This window comes from Lathamus discolor, chromosome 15, assembly GCF_037157495.1.
Source record: "Lathamus discolor isolate bLatDis1 chromosome 15, bLatDis1.hap1, whole genome shotgun sequence".
Lineage (NCBI taxonomy): Eukaryota > Metazoa > Chordata > Aves > Psittaciformes > Psittacidae > Lathamus > Lathamus discolor.
This window is the reverse complement of record NC_088898.1, coordinates 3,281,147-3,297,879: the sequence shown is the minus strand read 5'-3', so window position 1 is coordinate 3,297,879 and position 16,733 is coordinate 3,281,147. Positions and strand designations below refer to the sequence as shown.

The following is a 16,733-nucleotide window of genomic DNA, read 5'->3' as shown; positions in this document are numbered from 1 at the left end:
GCTTCACAGTTAAGAATACATGAATCTTATCACTGTAATACGTACAGGAGTACTCATTCCCCTGGGTAACTAAGGCCTGTACCTAAGTGAGCTATGAATTACTTCATGGTCCAAGAGTAAGTCCCTGGAAACAGCAAATTACAACGGCAGAAGAGCCATAGCCTTTACTACAACCACAAATGATCTGCAACACCTTGTGGAATACACCCAAAGTGGCGTATGTGTGTATATATAAATTTTGTATATAGACATTGCAGTGTTTCATTCTTTTTAATACATATACAAGTACCTATACATATATACATATTTACAATTTACACCAGCCAGTAAATGTATGAGTATTGTACATATACACACAAACGCCTAGAACACACATGCACACACACAAACATACACTCTTCAAAATAAACTCCACATCCCAGGTAATGAAGTCCTGCCATAGTCCAAAGAAGAGCAGCACCAAGTGGTGGGGGCTCAATATACCAGCTTCGAGACTGCTTAGAACGAACACGAGCATTCACAGGATATTTTACATTTGGGAAATTAAAGAATGGATGACAAAAGCTTCAGCCCAGCTACAAAGATCCTTCATGCAAACTCCCCAGCTACACTCCAGCAATTCTTGCTGTTCCATACTGTGCTTTCCTCAGCTGAATGGGGTCCACCAGCGCTCTTCACTATTCCGGCTGACTAGATCCTACCTTGTGCTATGGCATTGCAAACAGGCCAACAAATTCTGCACTTTTCCACCTAAAAATAGAGGCATGGCTGGGGTTCAACAGAAAAGCACTGATCAGACTTGCCCTTTCACTTCTCTTCTAGCAGCCCATGGAACAGTGACAACAGACTTTTTCATTTAATAGTTTAAAATATTTCCCTTTCTCCTTGCTCACACCTTCACTGTCAGGAGTTGCAAGAGGTCCTCTAGCTCTGCAAGGCAGGCAGCACAGTGCAAATGAGTCAGCAAGCACTTTCCTAGCAGTCAAAACAGCCTTCTCCAACCACTGTACAGAGCATACCCAAACTGAGCATCACAAGCTGAGGGAGCCCTCAGTGCTGCCACTCATCATTACAGCCCCTCCGTCTGGTTCAGAGACAGGACTGAGATGCAAGGGTGGGCATGCAAAACATTAATCGGGCTTTATGGCAGCATCCACTTTGTTTAACCTGCAAGAGGAGCATCAGCATCTCTCCTGTGGCACAGGGATCTAGCACAAATGGGTCAGGCAAATAAGCAATAGGAAGGGCTCATGTTTGCACTGTATGGGACATTCCTTCAGCTCCTATGAGGTGCTGGTAACACTGGGGGAGCCACACATTCCTTCCATATACTGAAAGGAGGGATACACCTGCTGGAAATGTAAGAATTTCTATCTAACACCTCAAAATGAAGAATGGCCCCTCTGCTTGGAAAACTGTGGCAGCAATACAAATAGCAAGATGACCCATATACAGTGAGAAATGAAGGTTAGCTTTCTTGGGTTTGTAATCTGTTAATCTGCTAACCACCTGTCAGTGAAGCAGAGTGGAAATTGTGTTCTTGGCCAGCAGTACAAAGTTCATATATAAAATTGCTGTGGCAAATTTATAGGGAGCATTAAGTATCTTTACAACTTCAAACCCACTGCTCCAAATGCAATTTAATTGTCCACAGTTTTGTCTACTCACTTGCCTAAGACTGAAAAAATATATTTGTTATGAAGGACTCGTTTTATTGCTATTGTTGGTCTGCACTGTGTGGTTCCATCTTTTACCATTTCAAATCCAGACTCTTTGGGGATAAAATATTGGTTTTCTATTGATTTTTTTCTTCCCAATTTCTTAAAATTGTATAAAAATAAAGGATTTCCACAAACGTGGCCTAAAGGTAACCAATAATACTTCTATGCTTAGGATCAGCTGTTGGAAATGTGGTTGATAGCCACAAGACCAGAAATAAACCTCTAGTGATTCTTTAGTTTAACATTTAAAAGACATGAAAACTTCTGCTTATAAAATTGACCCCATACAGAATGGAACAGCTAAAACTAACAGCTGTCTATTATTACTCCTTAAAATAATGGTCCTAAATTGAAAAATAAAATCAAGTACTTCCTTTTATGATTTTCACATTATAAAACTGCACCATTCAAAATCTGTGGCCAGGGAAACCCCTTTGCAGTAAGACAGTTTCTTTTAATAGTCATCGAGGGTGTTTTCCAGGAAAACATTCCTAACATCCAATATGGAAGCCAGCTCCAAAATGTGCTTTTGGAGGTGAGGGTTCTCCACCGTTTCATCTCTTGGCAGCTGAGGGTAAGATTCTGGGTAGTTTCGAGTCTCCTGCTAGATGACAGTGAAAACAAAGAGAATCAGACATTCAACCCATGTTTAGCATGCCAGATAGAGAGAAAAGACTCTAGCATTCTCAGTTTTCCCTTTCCATTGACTCAGAGATGTCATAGTGGCAATTCAAATGACCATTCCTCTAAGATGGTTAATAATATGTTCACAGAAGCCTTGCAAGGAAGAAACCACCACAAAAGACAAAACGACTTTACATATACTTACCTCCTAGACTGGACTTTGTTTCTTGAAATTATAGACATGTAAAAGCATCTCCAGTGGGAGATTCATTTCATCCTAAACCGAGTATCTAAGACAGCGGGGGCAAATCTATCTCCACTATCAGAAGACCTGCTGCTTTTCCCTGCATCAAAGTCCAGGTAGGTACTTTAGGTTTGGAAAGCTAATAGATGTCTGCAGTTAGACAAGATGAATACTGTACCTTTCTCTGCTTCAACTTCCATTTCATTTCTGTAGTGTTTAAAATGGAGTAGGCAGTTTATGTGCCAACACTCATATATAAAATAGTGCAGATCCAGAAGCAGCCTTCACTGTTGGCACAGCATTAACCAACACCGAGGGGAAATACCATCTTCCTGTTTAGCTTATTTATTTACACTTCAAAGACCTTTCTAAATCCATTCACGCTAGAAAACATTCAAAACATTCCACTCCACTTCCTCTTATATTCCTGTTCTACACATTTTTAGTTGTGCAGAAATAATAATCTTGAATTATTAAGAGGAACTTTTCTAGCACAAAAAGCTGTTCAGAGTGACATAAATGAATTAGAGTGTGCCTGCTACTTCTGTAGAGGAGTAAGACTTCAGCAAGTCAAAGGCTTCATGCCTTTGGAGAGATATAAAAGCACAGATTCAATACAAGCTGTAGGCATGGGCATGTGGGCATCAATTATCCTTCTGATGTCACAGCGATATGCTTAGCCCTAAGACCCTTCCATCCTGAGGCAGTGCAGTTCTACATGCACTGGATTGCTGTTCTCAAAGGGACAGATATCCCTGCATACCCGGAAAATTTTGTGCATCCTCATAGTAGCCGAACAGAAGATAAATCTTGTTAGAAGCAAGCGAAGAAATTCATCCCCAAAAAACTGAAGAAAGGACTGATCTGTGGAGAAGACAAAAAAAAAAAAAAACAAACAAAAAACCAACAGCTTAGAAATGATTAAAAAAATAAATTCAAAAAAGAAAAATAAAAAAAACCACAGAGCGAGACTTAGGGGAAACCACCACAAATTCACGCGCATTCCCCTTACTCCCTATTCTGTCCCTTGGAAAAGCAGAGCAAAGAAAACCAGCATGCGCTTAAGCAGTACATACCTATGGATCGGGAGTGGGTCAGCAGCTGGGCAATATCTCTGTTGATTTTCCTAAGGTAATCTTGGCACTTCTCCCACAGTCCTCTGCGCATGCTTGATAATCCAGAGACAAACAGGAATGCCATTAAAGGATTGTTCAGAAAGAGTGTGAAGAGGCTGCCCCGCTGGGACTGATCTAAAAGAGATAAAGTAAATCAATAGACAAAGAGATACTTTTGGCACATGAAACAGGAAAGCTGTCCCTGCCACAGAATGAAGTCGCTCACCCACTAACTGCTGTAATAGAGGAGCTATGTCTTTGTGTTAGCTACACCTTCTCCCCTCTTGTGGCAGATCTGCTCTCAAGATGATGCAGTGACTGGCAATAAAGGCTTACTGGAGAGGTGCGTTCACACCAAGAGAAATGAGCTTTTTCTTGTGAATTGTGGGAGGCCTGTGTGTTCAGTTTGAGCACGCGATTTGAACACAATAATTGAAACAACTGATAGAAAGTAACTGCTTATAAACCCTAGAGAGAAGTTATTAGACATGGGCATTCTTATTCCATTCAAAACCACAGGCAGTTGAACCTATAGGCACCCTCCACAGTTGACATACTCGCCCTTTTGTTGGGCTTCACAGTATCCTAAAGCTCATTTACTCCATGCACTTCAAGATGCTACACAGGGGTCCAAGCTTCATCTCAATCAACCAGAAAGTCAAAAAGAAAGGCAACATACACAAGAGCATGTGCCCAAACAGAAGGGCCACCTCCACCTCAGCAAGGATTACTGACTTGTTTTGGTGTACCTTTTTCAGGACTTGGGTATGCAGCATGTTGGTTTTGGGCTGCTTTGTTTGGGCTTATTTCATTACTAGAGTGCTTATTTTCTACTTAAGCTTCAGCTAAATAACAGGAATTGTTTCAAAACAAATGAGAAGCTTCTACTTCTTGCATGTTCTCTCATGATGCTGGCTGAAAGAGGCTAGGCCTTTCTTTGTACTTGTCTTTGTGATGGATAATAACCTTAACATGACAAATTCCAATTAGAAAGTTTGGAATGATTTATGTTTTATAGTGGCCACAAAGACTTAAGAATATAATGGTTCATTGCCTGTTCCTACTATAAATGCACCTTCTCAGGGCATACAAAGCCACTGACTTTGCTCACCTTCTGGGACTCATAGAGCTACCCAAAGTGCTAATAATCATGATAATCACCCCAGCACTGGGCTGGCAACTTTCTAAGTCTCCATGTAGAGGAGACTTTGTCGCCCAGCACTTGTTGAAACCATCTGCAGAAATATCATTGTTAGGATGAATTATCTGCCATAAACAGTAGCTAAACTTTATCATACTACTTCAGGGAACGTTAATCTGATTTAAGGATTACATCGTGATGAAAAGCTATCTTTTCTGAAGAATCTAAGTTACATTTGTTTGGGATAGGTATATGATGCAAATTGCTATGAAACGCAATACTGCACATACCTTGTAGTGCTTTTGGATACGCTGTTGGAGAAAGCAAGCACACCAATGGTTGTCCAAACAGGTTTGTGAAATTCTGTAACAGATAAGAATTTTGAAGTATTGATGGTCATTTTGCTTCTGAATATTCAGCAGGTTAAGGGGGTACAAACAAAGACTATTAACGACAGAGAAGACACTAATGCCCGTCACACATCTCAGTGTCAGCAGTAAGGTTAAGTTGACTCACTCATAAATCACAGCACAGAAAGAATATAACCCATTACATTTTGAAGGAATTGCAATTCTCTCATTTCACTGCCACTGACAGCAGACACTAATTTCATGGAAATATGGCTTTCCATAGTAATATTACTTGGAAAAGAAAGAAAAATAAATCACGTTCTCCAGCAGAAATGAAAGCCGCTGGCTTTGAGGTCGAACCACATGTAGCATATTTCTTCAGTACCAACTGAACTATCCACAGTAATTTTTTTCCCCTTTTCTTTCTAGCAGGGAGGAACTGTGTCTGATGAAACACAAGAGCCCAGTGGAGAGAAGTTTTATAATAAATTTCCTTTAAAGCAAGTATGTCATAACCCTAACATCTGCTCTACCGAAGCCTCATTTCATCATACTCATTTCATGTACCTTCCACCAGCACCTTAAACACTGCACAAGAATTTCTCCAGAAACCTCAAAGACACTATTGTCCAGTTTCACCTGCATTGACCTGACACAGTCCTACTGTGTATCTGTCTGGTAGGTATCCTGATTGGTAGTAATTACCACCAAGAAAACAAGACATTCACTTGCACAACCTCATCAGCTGTTATACGTCTCTCACCAAAACACCTTTCCTAAAACTGAAGGTTTGCAAAGCTGTAGCAAACGTAAATGATCATGTTCGCATCCTGCTACAGCACACATTCAAACCATGCATCCAGAGCACATAAGTGAGCACAAACCTCAGATTATGTTCTTACAACTGGCAAGCTGTAAATGTAAGGTGTACATCACCAGAACGATTTGCTTGTGTAGGGTCACTAAAAAGCTAACTTATTTATTCCTTCTGGCTTCTGCTTAATTCAAATGGAACTTTCCCATGCAGGCAGTGTATTGCAATTAAATTAGATTAAATTCATTCACTGAAACTAAGTCTGCTAACTACTAAAGACAGTAATCTACTCTAATCAAAACATTTCCTATATCTGACAGAGTGCTGACTAGTCCTAAACCCCCTTCTTTTTCATTAAGGGCCCAAGGGAGATTTGTAATGCTAGATACTAAGGTTTATATCTAATGAAGAAAAAAAGACTATTACCATGAAGACAGTAACTGCAGGGCAGCCCTGTAATTAGTAAAACTGTGCTACAGCAAAATGCCCCAGGAGTCACCCCAGACAGTGCCAGCCTGAACTGAATACATTGAATACTGGCAGGTTACATGTACACTTAGTATTCATGAGCAGATGCACGTGTTTAATCCTGTCTGGTATCACCCAGGTAGAGACCAAAGCAGACTTTGCATCAGTAAAAATGACAATGCAATTAAACCCTGTCTACAGCTATAAAGCAAAACCAAGGGTCACTCATGTATGTCAGGAAAGGTATTACTCACTGACAGTACCTGAGATCATTTTGGAGTCTGCAGAGGTAAGTCAACATTGCTAGCAAGTCCTGCAAAGGGGAGAAACTACACAGTTTAACACAGAATGTGCTCTTTGGAAGACAACTGCTCATGCCAGTCGCTACATCTAAATTATAGATCCTGGAGAATAAAGCTCTCAAGCTTCCAGCTTCCTGTATCAGCTCCTGCCCAGACACAATTGCCTACCACAGCCCAAGCAAACACCAGGACTCACTCACCACCCCCTCCTCTGCTCCTGGTTTCCACAGAAAACACTGTGGGCACACATGCAACAAAGACAGCCATGGCTTGGAGCAGAGGACAACAGGGTGCACCAGCAAAACCTGCCCTGCAGTCTAGATGTTGGTAAGAGCTCTAGATAAGAACCTTTCAGTGCATGGACAACTCCAAAAAGGGTAAACCACATTTCTGTTTCAAAATAACTCTGTTTGTTTTACTTCAGTATTCAAGAGAAGAGAAGCATTTCTGCTTTCTAAAATGCATTTCATGCACATCTCTTTCCAAAAAAAGAACTACCCATCAGCTCTGAAATAAGTCACTTCACATGCAAGCTTTACTAAGCTGAGTATTTGCACCTCACCACTGACAAAGGCCTTGCATTCTTACTGGCTACAGTTTTTGTCTGGTTTAGATGCTTAAAGACTCTGCTTTTGACCATAATCGTAGACAACCACAGCTACAGGAAAATACTGATTTAAAAATATTATTTCACCCACATACACAGTGGTAGCTTTCAAGAACACAGCCATATCCCATCTATATTTAAATGGAAGTGTTAAAAAAAAATCAGAGCTTTAAGTAGATATGCTGGATTTGCAGTAATCTTCCACTTTCAGCTAAATATATAGGGGAGGAAGCTGTTCAAGTGCCGCTGATTTGACAAACTGGCAAGTCCCTTCCTGGCAGGACTTACTTTCACTCGTCACCATTTAAGCCCTCCAGAGAGAGGGAGAGGATGAGAATGCATGCAGGAGAGCAGAAACGGGCTGTGGAAAAGGATGTGTGAGCAGTTGCTGTTCCTGCCAGTACTGCTAGCGGTGACATTTAAATGTCAGGATAGTTACTGTCCTATCGGAACAGATCAGAGCAGCCATGTGGAAAAAAGTCGGTAAATGCAATGACTTCACCTTCTCACACTGTTGCACAGAACCTCTGTTTGTGCCACTGTCTGAGTCTCCAAAGCCTCTCACAACACACCCAGAGGATAGTCACAGGACGGCACTATTGGTATATTCTGGCGACAAGGAACCAAGCACATAAGCACGCATAGAATGATGACAGACAGGGATTTACAAGGACTAGAAAACAGTGAGATTGAGAGCTCTGCCATCTACCTTCAGCTGAAGACAAAACACCTAAACCCAGCCCCACACATCTATCTGCCTGGGTTCAGTGGCAATAGATTGTGAAGGTGAATGTGAGCTCTCAAATGCTGACTAGATCTTTTTAGTAGGGGTCCATGCTCTTGGGATTTTTCCCCCTATTCATTCTCTTTTTAGATTCTTCACAGTTGTGCCCACATGATTCTGATCTGGGTCAGAGCTCCTAGCAGCCACTTCCATAATCCTGTTCTGAAATACTTCCAGAATTCACATTTCTATACTCCTTACATACAGGCAGGTTTGGACTCCTCTCACACCAGCTGCTCTGTGTGCTTAGCAGCTAGAACACTGGCATGCTTCACTTTCTACGTACCTCACATTCTCCTGATGGTCAGTTCACTGCAGAACAAGGAAAAGAAATTCCTACCAAATCCTTATTTTCTCAGAAAGACGAGTAAATCATTCCAATTGTATCTGCCTCCCTTGAAGCAGGGATATGAATTTAATAAAAAGCAGATCTGCACCAAAATCTAGAGTGGTGAAGTTAAGTGCAGTAGTATTTTAAAAGCTCTTTAACATGCATTACAGTACAACAAATGAAAAACCCTACAGAGAGGCCAGATCATTTTTAAGACTGCCAGGTAAAAGTTCCCTGGCTCAATACAGCACTATTCTGAATCATCCTGATCACAGATCTGGCACCTCTTGTTGGCCAACAAGTGCCTTTAAAACAAATAACACAGACTCTGGATACTGAACAAGGACCAAGTTCATCTGGCCACTAGACGTCCCTATTCCTCCTCTGAAATTCAGCTGTGAACGTTCACTTTTCTCACTGCACATAATGAAGCTATAAAAAGGGAGGCAGAAGGAAGTGGCACTTTCCCCAGATATAGCACACTCTTAACATCCCATTCACAAATGAAATAAACGTTGAAACGTTATCCAGATTCAACTGGCAACTGAGACTGAAAATGCCAGCTTCTGTATTACCCAAATTGCAGATTCCCAAAGGTGATTCGGCATGGACTAATTCTACTCTAAGTACATAGCACTCTAGGAAGCAAGCTCAATGTCCAAGTATATACCACTCTACAGTAACACTGGATGCCAGTATGAGCCTTGTTATTTCCTTGGTTCAGATACTTTTCAGACACTGACACCCTGAGTTTTATAAGATCGGGCTCAATGCTTTGACGCCTTTCTTTTCCTTAAAAGCAACTGAGTGTTGGATGACTGGAAAAAAGAAAAGCATATTAATTATCTCCCTCCCCCATGCACCCACACCAAGATTTGTCTTTGGTATATAACAAAAATAAACCTCCCACCAGAGACCTTGGAAATCTTGAACCTTTTTTCCCTCCAGGAGGATTTATTACTTTCCAATGAGCGGCTGTTCATGTGCTTCTCCTTCTTGTTCCTATTCATAGGATCAGATCCTGACTAGCATGCACAACCTCAAAAGAAAAGAAAGACTGAATATAAACTGTTTAAAAAAATAGCCTGTTAAAAGTGTAAGCTAACTAGGGGTTGACACTGTAGCCTGTCAGACCAGTACCTGCCTTCAAGAGCCTTACCTTATAGGCGACACTGTTGGAAGAGTCCACAATGATAAACAGGGGCTTTCTTGTGAAAGGGTAGAGATCTCCAGGGTGAAGACTGGAAAAAGAAAGTGATGCTTCACAGAGCACTAGAATTGCTGCAGAGCTGTGACACTGCACAAGGTTCTTAGACACGCAGCTGCCCATGTCCAGATACAAAGCAAGCAAATTCCCCATGCCCCAGTCCTCAGATATATCCTCAGAGAGTAACTGCAAAACTATTTTGGTGTTCTCTGCAGTATGGGCTGTTGGACTTCTTAATAGTTCTTTCTCAACAAGAGATGTTTTATCTTCTTGAGAAGCCATGCACCATTAATTTGAAGTTCCCCAGTAATGAAGAGTCTGGATTGTCACAGTAATACTTTTTGAGTGCTTAAATCATCATTTAGAGTTTGATATTAATTTCTAATTGTTTAACTTCAAGCCAATCTACATTATGTCTTACACTGAAGAATTTGAGTTCAAGAGGGTTTGAAGCTTTTTTCTCCATTAAAGACAAGCTCCTCTGATTTGCAGTTGCCACACGCATGAGACTTACCAGTGCATCTCCTTGTAAGATTGGTTTCGCTTGTGGATAGCATCCCCATTTATAATGTCCCGGTTGCTATTTGTCAGAACACCACCAAAATCATATGGACCTACACACAGCGAAAAAGAAACCTCAAATTAGCACAGGCAACTCACCTCTGCTATGGATTTAACGATTACATGAAAGGCAGGAAGCAACCACAAATCCCAGAAAACTAAGTGAGTTGGAACTACTGCAGTTGTAAGGAGGAGATGAAGGAATGTGGAGACTTTACTAACTACAGATCCAGTTTTATACATTTTTAGTAGTTTCAGTAGCTACCAAATAGAAGCAAGCAATGCAACTTCATGACCTCTAATTTATTTATCTGCTATTTATCCACAAAAATAGTACAAAAGATCCAAACATTGGCTCTTGTTGCACTACACAGCAAAACAGATTAAAACCCATTACACATTTCATATGGGAAAATCAATACCTTTGTTGAACTATCGTATGAGCTAGCATATTCTAGATTCAGAACCTCATAAAAAATGAGGCTAAGTCAATAAACCCCCCCTGCAGCCTCTCAGAACAGATATAATACTATCAATCTGCAGTTAAAACACTGCAAAAGGGATAAAAGATTGCTCAGAGAATGAATAAGCTTTCAGGGGTAAGCTAAAGAAATGCTCTGCTAAGTTTGCACAACTGAGCTACCCACTAACTGTCTGGTGGACAGCAAGGATGGCAGTAATGGCTATAAACAATATAAAATCCTATCAAGGAAGAAAAGGTGCTAGAGATACCAGAAAATACTTCAGCCATTGCTATGGGTATGAAGTGCCACTAACATTGGTAAAATAAAGCATTAGGATTTCTTCCTTCTGTTACACATTTGCAGAGTTGGTTGACCCTTGTGTGGCCACCAAATGCAGTATTTTCAGGTTTGGATACATAAGACACCTTTCCATTTAAGGGAAGCTTTGGGAACACAAAATCAGGAACAGAACATACATTAATTCAGCACTGTTACAAATGTGATCTGTCAAACACAAATGGCTTACAGGCAGTAAATGGTGCAACTTGCAGCTGCTCTCCCTTTTAATAAGGTAGAACTTTTGGGGCTGTGCAGGCTACACTACCTTATTAAAAGAATGCAGTTGTAATGGGGTTCATTGAATGAAAAGTGAAGTCTGAGTATGCAGCTCTTCAGATGCCTCTACAGTAAGCTGAAACAAAACATGCAGTGAACGGGACATACCACAGGCTTTAAAGAACACTGTTTAGTCAGAGCCTAGCACCAAGTTGCAGCGAAAAGTAAAATGTTGAAAGCACTTAAAACAAATCACTGCCACAATCCAGAGCTGACAGGGATTTATTTTGTCTTTCAACATTTTGAGAGCTTTATAAATCATGCACTGGGATGGACAAGGCATGCATCTTATAAAGGAATGCAAGTCTCAAATAGATGAGGTGTGTACAATATTTAGGATGGTTTTTTCCTCCTTAAATTATAGGAATAGATCTTTCGACTGTGTTTGTTCAGCCAACCAGTTTTCAGCTTTTAGATTGCAGCTGCATCCAAATATTCTGCTAGGTTGCAAAGAACAGGAGGATGAAGTGAGGGGAATTGTCAGAAATCATGAGAAGGGCTTGAATTGTCAGGTTAAGAAGCGTGCAAATAGAACAGTCCCTGCAGATGCTTCAGCCCTTTTACCACCCATCTCCTGCCCATATGTTCTTACAGTACTGGAGATTGGAAAGAATCACAAAGTGCCATTCAGCCATTTTATTAACTTTGCACTGATGCATCAACTGAGCCACGTGGTCTTCAAAACCGGTGAAGCTTTTAATACTTCAGATGCATCAAAAAGTGGGTATGTCCTTTGAAAAGGTTTCAGGTTGGTGCACACTAATTAAAACACAGGGAACTATTGTTTGTGGAATAAAAAGACTATCTTACTAAGTAGACAGGAGAGTAAAATTGACTCGTCTTTTAAAAGGAGCTTTGTGACATCTTTCTTGGTCACTTGTCCTGGAACATAAAGAGAATTCAAGCCCTGTTCATGACAGGGAGCATTCCTTTATTGTACCTTCACTATCCGAACGACCTGATGGAAACACGCCCGTGGCCGACAAGTAAATCAGCAGAACACTGTTTGCAGGCAGCTCCTGAAATTCAGAGAAAGAGAAGAGTGGCAAGGGAAGAAATGTGTAAGTTTATTTTAATATTCGATTATCACTTTCATAAATACATTGTCATTTAAGATGAGGTTACTGCTGCTTCTGGCTTCCCTTCACACTGTTCTTCAAATGTGTATATACCCTTCCCTGCCACACACACACCTTCAAATAGGTGAATGCACAGACAAAAATGTGAACTGATGATATATTCATACTTTTTTTCTCCACCAAGGCCTCTAGGCTGATATTAGAGGTTCAAGTAGCACTAAAAAAAGCATCTGCTTTCACACAGCCTTTTGCTACCTAGCCAGATCTGACAGCTTTCCAAGATACAGAAAGGAAAAGCTGCCACAATCGACACAGACCCTAACTCTCAAGAAATTCAGGGTCCTAAAGGAAGCTCTTTGTTTCCAAATACCCCAGAGTCTGCAACATCTGCCTCTTCCCCAGACCCTTCTCAGCTGGACAACAAGCACAACACATCCAGGTTTCTGGACAGACCTGTAAAAGAAATCTACTTTCCACCATTCTAATGGGCTGCCTCCGTGAGGAAACAGATGCTTTTAATTTCTGCAAAAGGCTGAGCCAGCAGGCACCCAAACTCTTAAGAGGAAGCACTTCCTTCACCTCACCAGCTGTTTCTTTACAGTTGTTTCCTGAAACAGGCTAAAACTTGCTTCTTTATATGGATTCATGTGCTCTTTTTACTACTAAATCCCAAGTTGCTGACTTGTACAGTCATAATTAAGCATAACGAGCCCAGCAACTTTATTGAATTTAAATAACCAAAGTAATTGTATTAAAGTCTACAAATGTATAGATTATTTATATGGAAGAGAGCAGTGGGTAACAAAGACAGGCAGATAAAAATATAACATATGCAGGAGAGAGATATAATTTGAATGGGATACAGAACTGAGACCTACCAGGTACACAGTGCTTAAGAGCATCAGTTTCTTGGCATACTTCCCTGATTTTGGATTGCTTGGCATAACATGAAGTAGGAGAATACCCTTAAGATTCTTCTGTTCTCCAAATCTCTTATCTCAATAAATATTTCCTATATAATATATATAGGAAACACTTATTTTTTTATATATATGTCTGTATGTATAAATGTCTTTATATACACGTGTGTACCTACACACACACACACAGATAAAATTACTGGATAACATACAATCATATGCAACTACTACATTACATTGCACTACTTAAGGCTTTCCATAGTACTGCCCTGCACCATGTTGGATCTCAGATAGCCACTACTAAAGCTGCTTGCAGAGCTGTTGTTCAGGCTTCACTTTGAAGGTGGCTGTATTGTAGCTATGATACAACTGCTGTGTAACAGCAAGCTGGGTTTCTGTTGTAAAATGATTTTTTTCCCTCTCCCTTCACAGCAGTCAATGGATTTGCCTTTATTATACAAATTACACAGATCTATAATATTTCCAACCCCTCTGAAGAACATATTGAACATTTTAAGAAGGCTTCATTATCCTGAAGTATAAAGGATTATCTCAGCCACATTTTATTCAGTGTCACATACCATTCTGGGTATTTTTCTATTACAGATAAATTCACTGATTTCACAAACCTTAAATGATGCTGCTAAAAATGTATACAGCTGGCTGAAAGTTGGTTTATAAAGTAGATATTTATGGGGGTTTTCCCGCCTGGCTGGTTTCTCCGTTGATTCCTGTTAGAAACAACAAACAAGACAAAGAACCCAACAACCATATATTACAAAGCAGTTTCATAACCCTTTACATTTCTATTTGTTATAATAAATAAACTAAATAAATAAATAAGCAAACAAAAAAAGGCCAGTTCAGGCCTGTGACCAGGTTCATCACTGAAATGGAACGTACCTGCATTCCAGGTTTGTTCATTTGTGATGCTAAATTCATTGGTTCCCTTTCAAGTGCTTGTAGCATTCGGAACATATCAATTGTTAATTCACTGAACTTGACCTGCAAAAGAGTCAAACAGTTTGTTCTGCCAGATACAGATTAAACAGCATTTCTTCGGAATTATCCAGGTAAGAGATTCAAGTGCACACCAGACAGACCATTTATATCTCTCGGGGATCTGTCAGAGTCATTTTTGACTCCCTAAAGACCCACAAATGACTTTTAGAAGAGCTCACAGAAGACAAAGGTTATTTATTACTGGTCTACCAGGACAGTTCACTTGTGTGCAGACCCCTCACTTTGCAAATTACAGACTTTTCTGGGGTATTTCCAGATCAAGTGCTGAAACCACTACGTACTGTGAATTTAGACAAAATCTGCAAAAGACACACAAATTGGATACAACTCCCTTGCCTACCTGAAAAAAGAGCTCAGGGAGTGGTCATAAAGTCTGTACAACTTCACTATCATAATCTAAAAAGCAAGATCTTGAATGTCTTTGGAAAGCTGCTTTCTGTTGCAACTGCAGTTGCAACAGGCTGGAGTATGCCATGTGAAAGTCTAAGTCAGGCTTTTTCTAGGCACGTCAGAGGCCTCTTGTGTTTGAATGTTATTAACAAACATCCAGTGTGCGAAAACCAATAGTATCTACTCTAATTAACCTGATTAATATAAACAATAGGAGGTCAGTACCACAGGTTTAATAAACAATATTCAATTTTTAACTCTTCTTTTTGAGAACCTCTTCTTCTTGGTGTCACTGCACACATCACAATCAAAATATTCTCACGTTTGCCCCTCTCGGCATCTCTGTTGTATGATCAGAAGGGGTTTCACATGGGAAAGGATTGTGAACTCCAGAGATACAAACCCAAGTGCCCAGAATTTCTTTTACCTGGTTGTTGCAGTTCCCAATAATGAGCGCATCCGCAAGAGCAAGCTGTCCCACTATCATTCCCTGCTCTAGCAACGGAGCTCCTGTTTCAGAAAGCCTGTTAGAGGTGATTACAATGGTGTTGTCATCATTTAAAACCATGACAGGGTCTGCCTAAAAAAAGCAACCAGAATAAATCAGGAATTCAAGAAAACGTCCAGATCTGCAGTCAGAGAGAAGTCCAAAGGGCTCGTCACTTACAGTAAATGTTTCATAACTGAGGCAGACCTTTAAAATTGATTTGCCATACATATACTTGTATGCAGGTAATAGAGCAATGCCTTACCACCTGGAAAAGCAACAGCTCTAAGGGACTGCAAGCAAATACATGGCACAAGCACATGAAGGTACAGCAAATAGAAAAACATACTTCCCCAAATGACACAAACTCTGCTTCAGCTTTTCTATACCAGAGGAACCAAATGTCACCAACAGCCTTACAAATTCACACAGAGCAAACAAAACATTCCTAATACAGAAGGACCCTGCACTATTTTAGTTTGCCTTCCCTTCCTAGAAATAAATAGCAAAGGAGATGAGCAAATGGTAATGCTGCCATCCACTCTGGCAATATTTAAACAAATCCTCGTGTTACACAGTGACATCTGGTACAAAAGGAGGGAAGTAGAACACTGTCTCATTTAACAGAATAAAAAAGGTATTTTCCTTTTAATAAAGTTTAGAAGTTGGTCACATTACAACTATGCTAAGAGCCTATCAGTTAACTGCCATGCTTACACCCTATTTTCCACTATATATTGCTTATGATTTGCCAGCACAATAGACCAGTACTCCGACAAAGTACACTTTGAAACACAATCAAAACATCAACAGATCAGATTGGCTTCCACAACAGAACCAGAGCTGGCAGCCTCTCTGGAGTATTGGCCATGATAACTGCTGTGCTTTCAATTCCACCATGATCTGAACACCAAGAGCAAAAACAAGGTGATCAAGTGCTTTTCAGCTTCACGGTTCTGCCTTCAATATGTTACATGACCAGGTCTGATTCTTCACTTCAACATCTGTCACTCTTCCACTACTGTGCACACATCTCCGTGATTAGATTGGAGAGGAATACTGTCCCTGCATGTGGCGCATCCTCTTACCACACAGAGGTGGTGATACAGGAACACTTTGGTCAACTAGCCAGCAGATTTCAGTTTTAAGCTAACAACTAAAAGGGAATGGTATTCTAACCTCAATAAATGCTGCCACTTCCTGAAGAACCAGGTTCCACTCCACCTGATCTTCAGTATTAAAGCGATGAGTGTAGTCTTCAATTTCATCTGACAGCTCCTGATGTAAAAAAGTTCAAAGACAGTCACAGTCATTTCTGAAACCAAGAGCTTAACAGGCAGTCAGTAACTTCACAATTTGGTTAGCTGTGCTGGCCTTTAATAAAGAAAAAAAGTAATTACTTGAGAACATATGCAGCACATTTATGACTAACATGCCAGCCAAAACGCGCTCTTTAGGAGACAGAATGACAATGTTACACTGAGTT

The 16,733-nt window shown here is 40.4% G+C and overlaps 1 protein-coding gene across 3 annotated transcripts in view; it reads right to left on the bottom strand.

Annotated features, from left to right (window-relative positions):
• Nucleotides 1-251: 251 nt before the first annotated feature.
• The window catches only part of SCAI (suppressor of cancer cell invasion), a 41,398-nt gene continuing 24,916 nt past the window's right edge, over nucleotides 252-16,733 (bottom strand). For all 3 annotated transcript variants that reach the window (XM_065695444.1, XM_065695445.1, XM_065695446.1), the window contains 11 exons: nucleotides 16,427-16,525; nucleotides 15,188-15,340; nucleotides 14,251-14,352; nucleotides 13,977-14,078; nucleotides 12,289-12,367; nucleotides 10,223-10,322; nucleotides 9,661-9,742; nucleotides 5,136-5,208; nucleotides 3,666-3,839; nucleotides 3,353-3,453; nucleotides 252-2,325 (listed from right to left, as the gene is read on the bottom strand). In XM_065695444.1, the coding sequence (XP_065551516.1) occupies nucleotides 2,176-2,325; nucleotides 3,353-3,453; nucleotides 3,666-3,839; nucleotides 5,136-5,208; nucleotides 9,661-9,742; nucleotides 10,223-10,322; nucleotides 12,289-12,367; nucleotides 13,977-14,078; nucleotides 14,251-14,352; nucleotides 15,188-15,340; nucleotides 16,427-16,525 (1,215 nt within the window). In that variant the 3' untranslated portion in view covers nucleotides 252-2,175. The remainder of the gene's footprint in view (nucleotides 2,326-3,352; nucleotides 3,454-3,665; nucleotides 3,840-5,135; nucleotides 5,209-9,660; nucleotides 9,743-10,222; nucleotides 10,323-12,288; nucleotides 12,368-13,976; nucleotides 14,079-14,250; nucleotides 14,353-15,187; nucleotides 15,341-16,426; nucleotides 16,526-16,733) is intronic.